This window comes from Physeter macrocephalus, chromosome 21 (genome assembly GCF_002837175.3).
Source record: "Physeter macrocephalus isolate SW-GA chromosome 21, ASM283717v5, whole genome shotgun sequence".
NCBI lineage: Eukaryota > Metazoa > Chordata > Mammalia > Artiodactyla > Physeteridae > Physeter > Physeter macrocephalus.
Window position 1 is genome coordinate 14,984,016 of NC_041234.1, and position 18,420 is coordinate 15,002,435.

At 41.6% G+C, this 18,420-nt stretch overlaps 1 protein-coding gene across 16 annotated transcripts in view; it reads right to left on the reverse strand.

Annotated features, from left to right (window-relative positions):
• Positions 1-1,540: 1,540 nt before the first annotated feature.
• DMD (dystrophin) overlaps positions 1,541-18,420 on the reverse strand; it is a 2,398,628-nt gene continuing 2,381,748 nt past the window's right edge. For 4 of the 16 annotated variants that reach the window (XM_055081921.1, XM_055081920.1, XM_028482834.2 and 1 more), the window contains 2 exons: positions 9,338-9,369; positions 1,541-4,093 (listed from right to left, as the gene is read on the reverse strand). In XM_055081921.1, coding sequence (XP_054937896.1) covers positions 4,082-4,093; positions 9,338-9,369 — 44 coding nt within the window. In that variant the 3' untranslated portion in view covers positions 1,541-4,081. Of the gene's footprint in view, positions 4,094-9,337; positions 9,370-9,408; positions 9,932-14,699; positions 15,875-18,420 lie in introns of those variants that run through there. The other 12 variants (XM_055081922.1, XM_055081917.1, XM_055081916.1 and 9 more) reach the window with 7 other exon arrangements.

Sequence of the window (18,420 nt, forward strand, 5' to 3'; positions counted from 1 at the left end):
GGGAAATCCCATCGCGGCTCCACAGGACACGTCCATACATGTCCATTAGTCTTGGGGCTTTCCCGCAAACACACATTCCGCTTGCTGATGCACAACCTGCGCCAGCTTGATGCATTTTAATTTTTAGCTGAAATAAATGCCTCGCCTCCAGCCTGTGCCTAGTGTGGAAAGGAAAGCCAAATGCCTTCCTCGGAGTCAGACATGCACAGTTTTGTCTTCGGTTGAAGCGCTGAAGAGCCCTCGGTTACCTAGTTGAGTGCCATCAAAACAGCCAGTCTGGGCGTTGCAAACAAAAGCAGGCCGGGGGAATGGCACGGGGGAATAAATGCTTTATTTAAATAGGATGAAAATGAGTCTTCGTATGTGTGGATTTCACGGGAAGTCTTTCAGTGTAGTAGTCCCTTAGGCTGGCATCGTCACCCCACCCTCAACTTAGCGATTCGTGTCAGAGCCGCCACACCCATTTCACACCATTCTTAATCAGCTTGACCATCTCCTATTATTTCCAAAGTCACTAGAATAGGCTGTACCTAGTGGACTTTTGTAATTTCTTTGGCCCTCCAGCATCTGAACCTGTTGAGGAAGTCCTCTCTGTGACTCTTGGCGGGAAGCAGAGACAGATGGCCTCTCCCTAGAGGTGTTGACGTTGCTCCTTGTTTTCCTAGCCTCCTTTGCAGCTAGGACAGAAGCAGAGCAGGACAGGGGTGAGGGGATCTCCCTCTGGTTGTGGTCATGACTATGTACGAGAGGGCTGTCCCCCTCAGAACCCGTTCTGAGGCATCATTTTAGGCGTGACTTCTATTCTTCAGACGTCTCCTTAGGTCTGGTACCATTAATAATAATAGAAGTGATAACCAAAGTGCCAACTGCAAACTGGTTAATTCATATGCTTGTTATTACTAAAACAGAAAACAAAAAGACCACTATGACCATTGCTGCATAAAATTACCTCCCGAGCTACAAGTGCTTACCACCTTTGATCCAGAAATGGCCCTTCTAGGAATGTGTCCTACAGATATATTTTTGCACAAGTGAAAGGATGAAATGAGAGATGTGTGGTACTGTTTGTCAGAGCAAAAGAGGAAAACCACCCACATACCCCACCAAAGGGGACCGTTTAAATAATATCCCCTCCCCACACACTGGATTATTAGCTATAAAAAAGCATCAGGAAAGCATTTCATATATTGAAATGAAAAGGTCTATTTCAATATAATTAAGGATGGATCTCTTGAGTCCATTCTTAAGTTTAAAAAAAACCACCAAGGTATATAACTGAATGCATAGAATGCTAGCTTCTGAGTAATAAAAGGAAAAAGAGTAGGAACATATGTTTGTAATTGCTTATGCAGTAATGACACTTTGGAAGGAAACACAAGAAATTATTGTTTACTCAGAGTGCAGTGAGGATGAGGTGGGAATAGGGTAGTGAGGGTCCTTCTTTTCACTGGTGGGCTTTGTAGATTTTTTAATTTTTTAACGGTATGAAAGTTTTGCCTATGTAAAAAATAAAAACAAAGTACTGCAGTTCAGTCAACACTTTTTTGTAACATAACTGCGTGCTTTATTGAGATACACAGTAAAGCAGTAATATAATACAATAGTAAGGCATATATTTGGTGAAGTCTGATATGTTGCGAAAATGCAGTAAAACTGAAGTTTAAAAAAATAATTAGTAAATGTTACAGTGTTGGTGTTAAAACACAATATATTATGATACTCAAGTAAGAACCCAGTACCTGAAAACAAGGACATAACATGCCAGGTGATGTTTATGCTTCAGTTACATTGGTTATGATTTACAGTTTAATACTCGGTGGTTATAAAGAACACGAAACAATGTCCAACTTATGCTTAAAACGTAGCAATAAAGCTCTCAGTTTTTATTCAGATATTTTGACAGACTCACTCCAGAACTAATGTCTAAAAGATAAAATAAAACAAAAGATTAAAACAAAATTAAGCCCTCTATTTACCTCTGATTTTAGAATGAAACTTAAACTTCTTAGTAGGAAGTAAAGTAACCCCTTGTTTTAAATCACGGTTAAAAACAAAATCCTCGGGTAAAGAAAAGAGTACAGCGTCACATAAAGGAAAACAATGCAAGACTAAAATCAAATCTTCATGTAATTTGTTACCTTAGAGCTTTGGGTTTTCTTTTGGAAATTATGAACAAAAACGAAAATGGAGGGAAATGTTCTCACAATGGACAGGTGGTGAAGCTGTGAAATCAGATGTGCACAATTATTAGGAACACCCCAAAACCAAAGTGAGGTAGAAGTAGCATGAGAAGCCATGTCTGATGTTAATTATCATTAGTAAAATAAGGAACAAAACCCACTCTCCAAAAGTTAATTACACTTGATGTAAGAGGTAACAGATTTGCAAAATGATAGGTCACACAGTGATTTCTATTGAATGGATGATTAAAAAAAGTGAAAGACTAATAAGATGAAATGAAAGAGTAAAGCTTTTTCCTACCAGTTAGTCCGCTTGAGCGTTCTCCTCTGCTTGAATGATTTGTTTATTAATATATTTAACCTGCCTAATCCACCAGAAAGGGTTTGGAGTACCTTTTGGAACATGTAAATCAATGTGCGTTCCCACTTACAAACCTGCCTGGAGTTACTTGTAGAGAAAGGCCAAGGAGGGAAACATTGCTGGGCTTCTGGGTGGATATTTAACAGTACCACAATGTGATGGGGCTACTGTGTTACACATTTTCACTAAGGGTTATTTTAAATTAAGTCTTGTGGCATTTACAAACTCATTACAATGGGGAAAAAAAATCTTCAAACCAAGACACCCACTGCTGTTTGACTGTGAGAAAAGATCAGTTGTAATTATAAAGCTCTCTCTGTGAGGTTCTGAACATTCATCCAATCCTTGACGTCAGAGTGGCCGGCTCCCTCTGAGGGATCTGCTGGGGATCCACAGCCCTCCAGCCCTACCGTAGTCCTCCTCCTGCCTGGGAGTTAACACTGCCTTCTGATGCTCTGATTTTCACTGAAGCATCACTGAATCTAAACTGTGGCACTGCCAGCAGCAGGAAGCTGAATACATCAACCAGCGGATTACTCTGACATAATAAGTCCTGTGTGTTCATTCATATGTCCCTTAAAAAATTCAATACTCTAGTTGTCAGTGGAAAGTTTAAAATGAGAAACATCTGGAGCCCCAGAGAGTGTTTTAGCGTGGTAGTTTCCTTCTGGCTTCAGGCTCCAGGGAAAATTCATTCTAGACCCAAGCAGGTAAGCCTGGATGACCAGAAGTAATTTCTTTCCATGAGGAAGTGGCAAGAACATTTGAACAAGAAATTTAAAAGGTCTCTTGAAATTCGTATCTATTTATCTATATACCCATAGTATTTACATACTTATAGACATATAGATGTGTAACACGAAAACCCACAGCCAGTCCCACTCAGTCGTCAATTCCAAAAGAGCGATATGAAGTAGTCATTTGGTGGTGTTAGAGGAAGTCCTATCTTAAATATGCAAGAAAAGAAAAAAAAGCCACGAATCTCATATGGATATCACGCTAAAAGGATGCAAAACAATGTGCTGCCTCAGTGTGTGTGTGTGTGTGTGTGTGTGTGTGTGTGTGTGTGTGTGTGTGTGTTTGTTTTTAGGGGTTTTTATAAACAACTTTTTTTTTTATAAAGCACACTGTAGTTTACAGTCTTTCTTTATAACTGTTATAAATTTTTAAACAACCCAAAATGCGTTCCATATAAAGAAATGGCAAGTTATTTAGCTATCAAGATTTTACATGTAGTTTTCTTATAACTTTTTTTGTACAATTGCATAGACGTGTAAAACCTGCCATTGTTAACAAAACAATAACAGACTTAGAAACTACTGAAATCTACAGTATAGTACCACTACCCTTCACAAAAATATAGATTTTTTTTTTCTTGTAAACTCTTACTGTCTAATCCTCTTTGTTGTATGAATATTATAAAAACCATGCGGGAATCGGGAGTTGTAAAACATTTATTCTGCCCCTTCTTCATCTGTCATGACTGAAACTAAGGACTCCATCGCTCTGCCCAAATCATCTGCCAGGTGGAAAAGGCTTCCTACATTGTGTCCTGGAAAACAGAGAGAGAGACAGACTTGACACAAGGTGTAGTTATCATCACCCCAACTCTTCGTCATTTGGGAAATCGTCCCCCGTTTCTAGGTGAAGACAACACAGAAGCTGCGTCGAGGGGATACACAACAGGGGTTGGTTTTTCACCAGTTTTCCAGGAAGAAGCAAAGCCTTGTTAATGAAGCCATTCCACACTGTTAGTATCAGCCTCATATTGGATCAGGCTCCTAGTGTCAGATAAATGGAAAAAAGTCAGACTGCACTCATCTTCCCCACGTAAATACATATCAAAAGGCTTCCATGGATAGGCACAAGATTCCTGTCACAACAGGAACAATTCGTGATGGGATGTATCTTTTCCACCTTGCTGTGGGAGATTATTTACTGTGTACTTGTATTAAAAATTATTTTACTATCAAACAGCCATCACCATAACTATCACCACTGCCACCGCCGCCACTCGACTGCCATCACCGTTAGCATCGCTACCATCACTACGTGTGAAATCTTTATCTCAAGGCTGTTACAAGCTGTTGGCTCACGTCTAAGGCTGTGGCGGAGGTGACTGTTTTCTCTCTGCTTTGACTTGAGTTGAAAGATAAACTCTTGCAGTGACCTGTGTATACACTATTAACATTTGAATTAGGAAGCTTCAGGAAAAAACATTACTTTTCATTCCAAATTACTCAAGAGCCTAATTCTAAGATGACCCACATGTACAGCATGGATTTGGGTAGCCTCTGAATCCATTTTTGATCTCCTACTCAATGAGGGTTAACTATCAGAATAGCCTTCTAATAATAATATGACATGACCGATCATTAATCCCCCAGCATGGAGCATAAAAGCAGCACAATGTCCCTGGGTACTTTGTGGCAAAATTCAGATCTAGAGTAAGATCATTTGAGACATACTTTAGGACTTGCCTCGTCATGTATGTCCCATATTTTTATATGGCTAAGTTTAATTTAATAATTAATTAATTAAATTTATTTAAACTAATTTAATAATTAATTAATTTAATAATTAATTTTAATTTAATTAACTAAATTTTAATTCTTGGAAATCATTCCACTATTCAAGTACCGCCTTTGACACTAAAAATGCTTTACTAGGCTATTACTACCTTGCCATGTGTCAACTTTACAGATTCCCATAATAATTGTTAAAATCCCTATAAACATTAAAGATAGACTAGGGCGGGTATTCTATTCTAATATTTACTTCAAGAGACATATCATTTTTAAATATATGAGGGGATCTGAAGAGGACTCATAGGCAGGCACTTAAACAGCGATGGCACCAGATCAAGTTAAGACTTAACTTTAATGCTGTTCAGCCATTTTTATTAAGGTGACCAAGTTTGTAACTCTCTTTGAGCTTTATTAGTGCAGAAAGTTGCAATGAGGACTAATTATGCTTTAAAAAATCACTCTGGATTTTGGTTGAGGCTGCACATATAACAACTTTTAACCAAACATATGTACTATGCCTAGAGTGGGCCAGTAGTTTGGCCGCCCTCAGTGAAGAACAAAAATCATCTTTGGCTTTTCTAAACCATAAAAAGCACAGGAAGCCACAGTGGGTCCTTGGCTACTCCTCAGAGCACAAATATCTAACCGATGCCACCAAGTTAGAGGGCTTCCCTTGCATCTCCTTCCGACTGCCCGGCAACCCTGGGAAATCTGTCCAGTTATTCGCGTGTAATTGAAAATAGGTGGACTAACTGCAAATTTTAAATCGTTTGCAATCTTAACAGCAATTAATAAAAGCAGTAAAAACCAACCCCAAGACTCTTACAAGCTGATACCTAAATATAATTCCAACTATTTCTCACATCCGTACTATAGTATAGTCCTCCTGGTAGCTAGAAAATGTACTACAAAACATGAAACAGGGAAGAAATCATTTTTTTCTCCATCAGCTTATTGACAATAATCAAAACGTGCCTATTTCAGACTGTGCTAGGACATGCAGACTGCAGTTCAAAAGATAATGAAGACAAGTAAAATGCATTTATAGATTATATGGCCAAGTGGTGCTTCTCCTCCTCAAAAGGGAAGGAGAATTCTTGAGTCTCTTAAGAGGCATAAGTTCTAAGGGGTATCTGCTATTTAAAAAGTTACCAGGTCAGAGGTTCATGATTTTTTAAAAATTAATTAATTTATTTATTTTTGGCTGCCTTGGGTCTTCGTTCCTGCGCGCGGGCTTTCTCTAGTTGCGGTGAGCAGGGGCTACCCTTCGTTGAGGTGCGCGGGCTTCTCATTGCGGTGGCTTCTGTTGTTGCGGAGCACGGGCTCTAGGTGCACGGGCTTCAGTAGTTGCAGCACGCGGGCTCAGTAGTTGTGGCTCGTGGGCTCTAGAGCGCAGGCTCAGTAGTTGTGGCGCACGGGCTTAGTTGCTCCGCAGCATGTGGGACCTTCCCGGACCAGGGCTCGAACCCGTGTCCCCTGCATTGGCAGGCGGACTCTCAACCACACCAGGGAAGTCCCAGGTTCATGATTCTTTTTTTTTTTTTTTTTTTTGCGGTATGCGGGCCTCTCACTGCTGTGGCCTCTCCCGTTGTGGAGCACAGGCTCCGGACGCCCAGGCCCAGCGGCCATGGCTCACGGGCCCAGCCGCCCCGCGGCATATGGGATCCTCCCGGACCGGGGCACGAACCCGCGTCCCCTGCATCGGCAGGCGGACTCTCAACCACTGCGCCACCAGGGAAGCCCCATGATTCTTAATACACCATACCTACTCCCACAAAATGTTAGGTGGCCTTTAACCTGTCCAGATGGTTAAATGTTCACAGATGAGCTCATGGCCATCCCTATGCTAGAAAAATGAACGTTCTGAGTCACCTCACCGTATCTCTAGGATGCCTTTCATTACTTTGTTTACAAATACCTGCTTCATCAGAATAACAATTCCAGTGTTTTCCATGGAGGTTTTCCTTAGAGCCAGAAAAAAAAAATTCTCTCTCCTTGACTAAATACTGCCCCAAAGAATCATGTACCTCAACCCGCTGGAGGCATAGAACCACACACAGATAGGGAATTGGGACACAGAAAATAGATGTGTATCCTGCTTCTATTATCCATGCGTGTAAGGCAGAACATTAGTGAGATCATTAATTTTACCTGACAGATTTTTCTAAAGTCAAAATGCAAATCTCGTGCTATGAGCATGAGAGGCCCTGGAAAACAGGCAGGATGCAGGCATCTGCGATCAGCTTCAGGCACAAGCAGACATAAAACTACGTCTATAGACGTATTTAATCCATTCTTAAGCAAGGATTGTTGAAGAGAAAGGCACCGTGCGTTTAACATTAGGGTAGTTGTATGTTTTTCCAAGTTGTTGCAAAGTGCGACACGTGGACTCTCACATGCCACCTCTGCCTCAGGGAGTTGTTCGCTGCACTGATTGGAATTGAGACTTTCTGGCAGAGACCCAAGACCTCAATAGCAATCTGGCACTCTGGTTTTTTAAAAAATACCGTTCCCAAAGAAATGGTGAGCACTCAGTTGGCCAAAGCAAAGGCAGAATACCGCAGTGAAATGTGCTTATCTTTTCTTCTCTGTAATTTAATCTTTGAAGAAATACCTGGTCTGCTGTACATTTGGGGTATTTTCACAGCATTAAAAAAAATCACTATTGTTTTGATTCTCTGGCTTTCTGAAAACTTATCTGACTACACTACAGCTCAGGTAGTAGAGTTTCCAAATGCCTATGTGACTTCAATTATATGTGCTGGCCTTTTCTAAAATTCGTTTGTGAGAGACACACGTTTAGTGTGGTTAAAAATATGGTGCAACTTTTTACCACAAGTTAAAATAAATTTTAAGGGGCACTTACCATCAGAATGAACCCAAGACGTCTCACATAAGAAGGCAAACCGTCAGGAGCATTCAATGCTTCACCGATTCAGGTTTCCTGTTTCTCCTCCCAGCCCACCACTCCCTCCCTTGGACCCCACAAGCCTTGGAAGGGAGCACTGGTGTAGACACACTGAAGGATCGTTCAGTTGATGAGACCTGCATGGCATGGCACTGGCAGAATTTCCAGTATGATGATTAAATGAGTCAGTGGCTGCTCCTGTCCATCTGTTGCTAAGGATCCAGAACCTTCTCACATAAGGACTCCCCACCCGTCCAACCTGTCTCCCACAATAGTACACGCTATTGCCATCCACGGGAGAGCTTTCCTTCTTGCGTCCTTCATGCTAAACTCTTGGTAAGAACAATCTTGTTTCACTTGGGCTGTCACTCAACACTTTGTCATCCAATGTCACTTCATTAGGTAATTCAATGTTTAGCTAATATTTCTGGTAGAACAGAAGTTTGAAGCAGCTTGTACTGTAAAACCCCAAACCATTCAGTGATAACGCTGTACCGTACCTATAAAAGGCATTAAAAAAATCCCTCAAGAATTGGTTATTGTTCTATCTGGCTCAAAATGCCAAGCAAAGAAAAAAAGCATCCTCTAAAGGGCAAGTTGAGATGACATATGCTTTTCACACACCATTTTCTAAGTGGCAGTAAAGCACACAGTTAAGAGTGTGGCTCTGGACCCAGACTGCCTGGAATCCAATCCTGGCTCTGTCACCTTGGACACATTGCTTACCCTTTCATTGACTCAGTTTCCTTATCTGTAAAATGGGGTTAATAAGAGTACCTACCTCATAGGCTTGTCCTGAAGATTACGTAATGAAAAAGATGGCAAGTGCTTAGAAAAGTCCTTGGCACACAGTAAGTGCTCAAAAAAATGTTAGCTAAAGTGGGAAAGAAAGAGTGTAGGCACCAGGAAAAAGAAAACAAAAACGAAATGAAGTCATCCCTGAAGAATAAAAACCAAGGGCACTGGCAGAAAATGCTAGGGTCCTGGAACTAGAAGGAAGCTTTATGACTCATCAGTTATGTTCGAAGCTAAATGTATTTTGAAGGTTTTGTTTGTGTTACGAATGGCAACAGATGATGAACTTCAGGATTCCAACCTAGGCACTACAAAGGGTTGCCATTTACAAGAGATTCCTCTTCCCCCAACCCCTGGTCCTGTTGTCATGGTGATGACAATGACAGTGAACATTTGAGGAATGTTCCTCATAAGCTGCAAGTGGAGAGGTGACTACCATCCTTACATGATGACACGTGTAATACACACATGGGCGTGCACGCACACAATTCTTACACAAACGCCAAACATAGAAAGCGGGATGAGACAGACAGAAGCCATGGCTGTGAGCCTGAATCTCACTAACCTCTCTCATTGGCTTCCCAGGGGTATTTCTTCCTTTAATAATAGAGAGAGGAAGAGGCAGAGATATCAGAAAGGAAAAAAAAAAAAGCATAAATATACAGTTTCATACCAATTTGCTTCTTTTACCAAACAAACGTTGAGATGACAATTCATTTATCCCCTTCTGGAAAAAAAATGAAAACAGAAACAAAAAAACCCAAAAGACACATCGAGTCAAATAACCTTTACATACACTTGAAGTCGGTGTAAACAGATAACATGATCCAGGAGACATCGCTTATAGAATCCACAGAGCTCACATGTTCAACTGGATGAAAGCTGGCACAGCATAGAAATCTGACCAAATCGAGCATTGTTTTCAAGGGCAACTGTAGAATCTCAAGTTTACTGTCCAGAAATCTCAGAATCTCTTTATTGTCCACTTGACAACCAACACACCAAAACAAACAGTAGTTGGTTTCAGGTGCCAAACATCTGCACTCCCAACGCGAGGTAGAACACTGCATAGAGGCTAGACTCCATCCTCTTGGGAGAAGCTGTTCTATCTGACAGAAGCTGAGCATGCCCATGATGGGACTGGGGGCACTGGAGAAAACTGAAACAAAGTGGGAAGGAGGTAAGTCCCACTTACGGGCAAGCCACGGAGCCAGATTCAGGAATGAGTCTTCACCTTCCTCCTCATGATTCAACAGATACCAGGAGCCTTGAGGGTCAGCCAGAGACCCTCTGGCCTTGTTTGTTTTATAGAATCCTATATCTGTATGCAGTTATTTATTTTTGAAAAGCAGGTTCTGATGAGAAAGTTTTTCTACGCTAATATTTATAACCAGACAGAAAATTAGGGACCGCTGACCATACCTGGCATGTCTTGGGCATGCAATTTCCGGGGTCTCCAAAGTGAAATACTGGTTTTCAAACTTTGGCTTTCGCATTGGGCCACTTCCTACCACATTCTTATCTGCAATCCAGTACGTAGAGCAGATACGAGCAGAGCTGTGAGAGATCTTGTGCCGCATCTCCCTTTCCCCTGACACACTCCAAGAAGACCTACGACCCCCTGAAACAATTTGAGTACTAGTCTAGAACGAAGAGGTATTGAGCTACTAATCCGAAAGAAACTTTTTAAAACTCAAGTTTAGGGTTTACAACTTCTGGTGTACATTTTAAGGTTTTCTAAGTATGACCCTCGCCCTGCCTTTGCCTTCCTTCTGAATTGTCCCGAGTCAGGGATTTCTCGGGGATACAGAAACTGCATGCTTGACGATGTGATAAACATGGTCAGGCTATTCACGATGCTCCTCAAACCAGGAGAGAGGGAGAGATGCTCCAGAGCTGTGGGTGTTCCCAGTGGCAGGCCCACACCAGACGATGGGGAGAAGGGAGGGGGAGAACAGCATTTCATCCTTGATGGTGCATACCAACCCCAGCGTGAATTACTCATCCATTCTTTTTGACTTCATTAGCAAAATAGAAAAAATTTCTTGTACTTCATGGTTATACTGTCAGGTGGTAGAATTAATTCTCTGCCCCTCCAAGACTGTGAGCTCCTTGAAGGCAGTGTCCACATGTTGCTCACCTACCTCTCTCTCCCTGATACCTCTACTCTACCTCGACGCTACGGGTATTTGGTAAATGCTGGCTGAGCTAAATTAGGTAGCCACTAGGTCATGGCCGAGAGTCCTTTGATGCTTTAGGCAACTTGGCCTTGCCTGCGATCCTTTAGCTTGGATGCCAAGGGCTTGTAGCTGCGTCTGGCTTGTAACTTGGGCCTATTTTTCTTTTTCTTTTTTTAAAAATTGAAGTACAGTTGTTTTACAGTGTTGTGTTAGTTTCGGGTGCACAGCAAAGTGATTCAGTTGTAGATATATATTCTTTTTCTGATTCTTTTCCCTGATAGGTTATTACAAAATATTGAGTGCAGTTCCCTGTGCTATACAGTAGGTCCTTGACTTGGGTCTATTTTTAAAACCTCAGAACCTTAGGAAGGACAGTGTTGTTGGAAAGCAATGTGATTTTAGCTTTAGAATGTAATTACGGTTCCTAGAATGATAAAGGTTATGTATCTGTATTAATTCTTCAACAAGGCCTATTCAGAGCTCAGTATCAACGGGTCACTGCTGGAGATGAAGCAGATGATTTGGGTTTTGTTTCAGGTACTTGTTCAGAAACCATGTTTTCTGTAAAATGGACCTCCCAGAGCTATGTGATCCCAGAGCTCTTTCAAAATCCTCCCTCGCCACTTGGGTTCCAATGTGCTCATTAGCATAGTACGAAGGGAGGCCCGCTTCTCGTTTAAAAAGAGTGAAATGTTTGCTACTTGTATCAGAAATACTTTCTACACTGACAAAAAATAGAGGCTCGCTGGTGGCACTATTAAAAACAAATTCTTTACCAGTAAATAAAGTACCAAATAAAAGTTGTATGTGAAAAACACATTCTTTGGAAATGAGTTTCCTTAGGCCTTCGGTTAGGGGGTCCATCTGGCAATGCAGTGTGCTGTCAGGAAATGAATCAAGAGAAACAGGAAGTGTGCTGGGGAGTCCTGAGTCTAAAGAAAGAAAGGGCTTGGTCAGGTCTGGAGAAGTCTCGTTTCCTCAGGCAGTACGAACTTGAGAGGATTGGCTGTCATTCATTATTCACAGTCAGAATCGCAGGACGTTACTGTTTCTGCGTATCTTTATGAGCTTCTTTATCTGAGTTCACTGACTTTTTTAAAAAGTTAAGGAATAATGAGTCCCTTTTTATGATTTCTGTTTCATTACAAGTGAAAGAAGATTGAAATGGCTATACTTTATTGAAAATGCAGGATCTTTGGTGAAGACGGATATATACGCATAAATCAATTCAAAAGCACAGTTTTCTTGCGCTGAAAGTTGGTCAGCACTGAAATCCGTGACTGTTATGTATGTGATGAGCTAGAGCGGACAACAACTTAATGATGTAAAGTCGGGGATGGCAAATTTTCCCCGTAAAGGGCCAGATAGTTAAATACTTTGGGCTTTGCCAGTCACACAGTCTCCGTAGCGGCTATTCAGCTCTGCCGCAACTACTCTGCCCTTGGAGTGAGAAAGCCCCCGTAGACAATATGTACATGAATGGGGGTGGCTGTGTTATGATGAAACCGTATTTATAAAGATTTGGCCCGTGGACTGCAGTCTGCCGGCCCCTGGTGTAAAGGAGCAGCAGCTCAAATCCTTTCCGGAAGCCGAGAGGAAAGGGAAGGGAGCCTGCAAGGGGGGCCAGGATGCTTCCATCTGTCTTTGTTCTTTATGTTGCTCTTCCATAAAAGAATCACGGCCAAGACTTGAATTGTAGAAGATGGCAGGTTTTGCAAAGCGGTTGGCTTTCTAATTTAGAGGCATTTAACAGAATGTATGTGGCCTTGTTTAGGAGGGGCGAGTATTGAGAGGGAGAGGATGGCGTGGGCTGTTGGGGATAAAAATAATGTGGCACAGGTCAGCAGGTAAGAGGTTATACAGGCAGCAGCAGTACCCGCATAACAGTGCTAACTGCTTCCTGAGTTGTCTTACTGCACTAAGAGCTCATCTTGGATCCTATTATTAATCAATGTTCAGTGGCACCTAATTTTTACAGAGACCAATACCATACCCCTCGCTAGCGAAGCGGTTTCTTTCAGGAATGCACATGCGTCGAACAAACTCTTTGTTAGACTGCTAAATCATCAGAGACGTATGGACAAATCGCTTAAAGAGTTGATTTTAAAACGATGTTTGTTGTTCGTTCTACCCATGTAGCCTCCCTACAGAATAATGGTGGAGATTTAGAAAGTGTCCTATGGTAGATAATGCCTTTTATTACAGTGGAATTCAACTTCTACATCTATTTATAGACAGAGGGAGAGATTATATCGGTAGATTAAATAGGTTAGATAGGAACTGGCTAACATTCTGTGTTTAATATACACCAAGGCCCTCAAGCTCCTCAGGTGGTTGTGAATAACTAACGAGAGCTAGAGATTCATCAGAAAAGATAGATAGGCTCGCAAAGCTAAACAGGCACACATTCACACCTTGAACTCCCTGCGGTTTATAGTGGCTACGAGGCAGGACAGTGCTGGCTATCATCACTTGATCACTAAGCGGAGAAGCGTGCAGCCTCCTTTATTAATTTGTATAACAGTTTAGCAAGGCCATCAAGATAAGAGCTGAAGCCTAATTGAACCTGCTGAATAGCCATGAACGAGGCTCTTCACTTCTTTGGGCATCCAGGTATTTCTAGTGGAAATGAAAGGTGAAGATTAGCTGATACCTGAAGACTTAGCGCTAAGTCAAAATTGTGGGAAAGGGTAACAAAAAAGTTGTGAATTGAGAGTACACAAGAACTCCCCTATCTATATGCTTTATTATTTATGAAAAACATAATACTGAAAAAACGTCTTCTCCTCTGTGGGCGATTATCTAGCAGGGTTAAGTAAACCAGGAGGTGGTATTTAATAGCACATTTCCACTAAATGTCAGACCTCTGGCTCTAACATCTGTTTTAAGTTACTAAAACAGCTGTCCGAAACAGCTGTAGCAAGCATGAACTTCATTTTTCGTAACACAACAACGGGAACGGGGATGCAGACTTAGATTGAAAATACAGTGTTCTCTAAGATACTGGCAAGGTCTTGGCAGAAACTTCCGTGGTAAAATATATTTTATATATAAAATGTATATATAAAATGTACATATAAAATTTTACAATACAATTTTTGTCAAAAAGATATTCACCTGAGCAAGGAAAACTGAGATCAGTTAGATCAGTATTTTTAAACAACTGGATCAGAAAATCAATATAGTGGGTTGCAACCAGCATTTTATTCTTAAATAAAGAAAACAGAGAAACAGTGTCAATTATACATAGTAAAGAAAGTAATGTTTCATGAAACTTTTGTTTCTGATCTTTGTATGTATACGTGACTATATACATGTATGTGTGGTGTATATATGGTGGGTACATACATATTTGTGTGTACATACATACGCAAATAATTGGTTTTATATCTTTACCCCAGTTTAAGATGTAAAATGTTTCTCTTATTATGGATAATGGTCAGAGAAGGTCAAAAGCCACTGTTTTGAACATCAAAGATGTTAAGATGAACTTTCAAGACCCTTCCAATTTGGGAGAGTCTCTGATCCTGAGACGTTGAGAATCTCAAGATTTTTGGCTTAATATCAACTTAACATACCTACTAATTGGTAAGATACTCCCGCTAAATCCTAATATATATGTATGTGTGTGTGTGTGTGTGTGTGTGTGTGTGTGTGTGTGTGTGTGTGTGTATATATATATATATATTCTCCATTCTTTCAAAATGAAAAAAATGCCTTTAGTTAGAAATAAAGCATCCAAAAAAACACTTTTTAAAAATTTTTATTTTTTGGGTGAAGTAGTAGAAAAGAATAGATTTATTGCAGGGCGCCAAGCAAGGAGTCCAGGGCAGCTAGTGCTTAAAAGACCCTGAAACTCCCCGAAGGCTTTCAGGGAAAGGTTTATAAAGACAGGGTGAGGCAGGGCTTTGTGGGGTGTGTGAGCAGCTCGTGGACACTCTTCTGACTGGTCGGTGGTGAGGTAATTGGGAGTCGGCATCATCAACCTCTGGTTCCAAAGCGTCTGGGGTCTACGTGCTTGAAAAACCACTTTTTAGAGTGCATCGATGATCAGCCTATTTTTTACAATGACAAGACTCTTTATCCGTTTAAATTTATGGAGAAATAGGTGTGATATTGTGATTTACGAGAGGAAATATATATTCAGTCTTCGTCCCCCCTTCCAGACCCTTGGAATTTCCCGTGATGAGCAGCAGCAAGGTGTCTTTTGTTATGTGACCAGGGTGACTTCTGGAAAGCACCTAAGGATGGGGGCCGCTTGCTAGGGGAGCCAGCCAAGTGATGAGAGGGTTGGAACTTTCAGTCCTAACCCCCTGCTGTCCAGGGAGAGGAGAGGGGCTGGAGATTGAGTTCAGTCACCAGTGGCCAGTGATGTAATCAATCATGCCTATGTAGTGAAGCCTCCTTATAAACCCAAAAGGACAGGGTTAGGAGAGCTTCCGGGTTGGTGAACACGTGGAGATGTGGGGAGAGTGGTGTGCCCAGAGAGGGCATGGAAGCTCTGCACCCTTTCCCCGTGCCTTGCCCTACGCATCTCATCCATCTGGCTGTTTCTGAGTGATACCCTTTTATAATAAACCAGTGATCTAGTAAGGAAAATGCTTCTCTGAGTTCTGTGTCCTGCTCTAGCAAATTAAAATTGAACCAAAAGAGGGGGTTGTTGTTGGAATCTCTAGTCTATAGCCAGTGGGTCAGAAGCCCAGCTAACAACAACCTGGACTTAAAATTGGCATTCTGAAGTAGGAGGGGAGGGGCAGTCTTGTGGGACTGAGACCTTAACCGGTGGAATCGGAGCCTGTCTCTGGGTAGACAGAGTCAGAGTCGAGTTAAATTGTAGGACACCCAGCTGGTATATGAGAATTCTTTGGTGGTGTGGGAAAAGAACCCCACACGTTGGAATTGGGTGCGGAATCATAAGGGGCCTATGATAAGGTGTAATTTGGTAGGAAGTAGCAAAAAAAAAAAAAAAAAAAAAAAAAAAAAAAAAAAAAAAAAAGAAAGAAAAGAAAAGAAAGAAAAGAAAATGTCAAGGTCATAGCATCACAGAAAGACCAGCCAGCTCTTCTAGCACCTTATCTACTCTCGTTATGTGTATTTTGTTTGTTTGTTTATTTGATTGTTTTCTTCAGGAAAATGAATGAATTCTCTCAGGCCACCAGGGTACTACTGAGTAAGTAGGAAGGAACTCGGTTCGTGGAACGGGTATCAGACAAAGCCTGCTTATCCCCTATTTGAGAACTCAAATTAGCACTCAGGGCATATGCTTCCATAAGCACTGATTTAGTAAACACTATCCAGGCGGCCTGAATAGAGTTTCCTAGGTTTTCCATATAAGTAAATTAACATCGGACGAGTAAATATAACATCAGAGAGGCTGACTGCCAAATACCATATCAGAGGAGGTGTATTTCTGATCTTTCATACCCATGTGGTATTTAGCTTCAAGGACTCTAAAAGGGGGATGCGGGAGAGGGCGCAAAGATCTCACCTTAAGATAATTAGGATGGCCCAGAGACTCAGTACAAAAAAGCTGCCGCTGGGGAAGCAGAGCCATGAGCCCTGCTGTAGCCTCTCCTCTGATACTCTAGTTGTTCACATGTGAAAGACATGCCCAGGGCAGCCACTAACTTCCCACAGAGCAGGTAAACAACCTTTCAGGTCAAGGAGCAGGGAGGAGACGCATGTCTATGACCTTCAAGGGAAAGCTTGGGGTCAGTGAAATGTGTGTGAGACGCGGGGCCCAAAGTTCCGGCCCCATGAGTTGAGTAGCTGTGTGATCTTGAGGAAGACACTTGCTCTGCTTGAGGCTAAGCCATTCCTATTTATCTAGAAGGGGGTTTCTAGGATTCTTTCATGTCACAGACGTCTCCATTACAGCAGTAATACTACTACTGTGCTGGGATCTGAGCTTCTCGGGAAGGCTGCATCCCCAACTGACCGTAAGCACCTTGACGGCCAAAAACATGGCATTTCTACTTTGCATCCCTGACACCCCCGCTGGTACATAGTAGGTGCTAGCAAAAGCTGGCAGGATCAAGGTGAATGTGTTTGAGTTACGTCAAACCAGCATGTGGTCTTCTCATTATGAATCATGGCATTTTGGGAGAGGAGGCAGTGAAGATAGGATGGAGAAGAGGCTGGCAGGTTTGGGATAAGGAGGTGGGTGGAAGACAGAAGACTTTTATCTGTTAAAATCAGCACATCAGAGGCGCTCAGCGGTGAAAAGATGGCTGGTGCAGACATTTAAAATTAGCTTCCCCTGACGGTTCCTTAGCAACGCTCTATCAGAACATTATTGCTTTTAATGTGTACCACACAGCATTCACTCGCACATGAAATAGCTGGGAAATGGCCATTGTTAACTGACACTGAACAAAAAGATAGGAACAACACAGGACTCAAAACAGCCTCCTCACTGCCCTTATGGAGAGGAACAAATAGCCAGATTCTCGGCCGCCCGTCCCTCCCTGGCTGCCCATTAGGGGTGCCAATCAATCACTGGCCACAAAGCCTTGTGCTTCCCCCCCACCCTTGGTTCTCTAGAATATCCCTCTATTTGCTCACAGGTGACTGCTGCCATTCTTTTTTTTTTTTTTAATTGAAGTATAACTGACATACACCATTATGTTAGTGTCAGGTGTACAACCTAGTGATTTGACATTTGTATGCACTGTGAACGGATCACCCAATAGGTCTGTTTACCATCTGTCCCCATACAAAGTTACAATATTTTTTCTCTTGTGATGAGAACTCTGAAGATTTTCTTTCTTAGCAACTTTCACACTTGCAGTACGATATTGTTGACTCGAGCGTCCATCCTGTCTGCCATTCTTTTTATTCACTGAAGGGGGTGGGTCAGTGACCTGTTTTATGTTAGGGCAATGAACCACTAGAAATACTCCAAAACACTAACAATAGCAGCAAAATAGCTCCTTGGATGAAGTAAGGCATCTGAAGCTCATACTGGCTGGTAGGAAAAGTCAGTGTGGTAAAATGCTGTATTTTTGGTATGGCGGGGCAAAATATTCGAAGTCAAAGTGACGGGGAAAATAATGTTAATGTTCAATAATATTAATATTAAGATACATTAACATTTAAATTAAATAATATTAGTGTCTTTCTTTGTGAAAATTGTATTCTATCTAAGGAAGTGAAAAAAACAGCGAACTAGTACGTAGAGATTTAATTGTACTTATGTTTAAATGATGGGGTAAGACACAGTTTTCAAATATACATAAAAGGCCTGAGATTGCAAGCCCGAGTTCCCACCACCACTGTACGCTAGGCCTATCGCAGACCTTGCTGTATCACATAGTAGCTGTACGTCCCTGGCAAAGGCACCATCAGGGCAGTAATTTCCTCGTCTGTAAAAGTGACTTAATAACTGCTCTTAAGTAAAAGCTATCTCATAATGTAACTCTTCAGACTAGTGTGCCAAGCAAGGAAGATAGCGATACTTTATAAACAT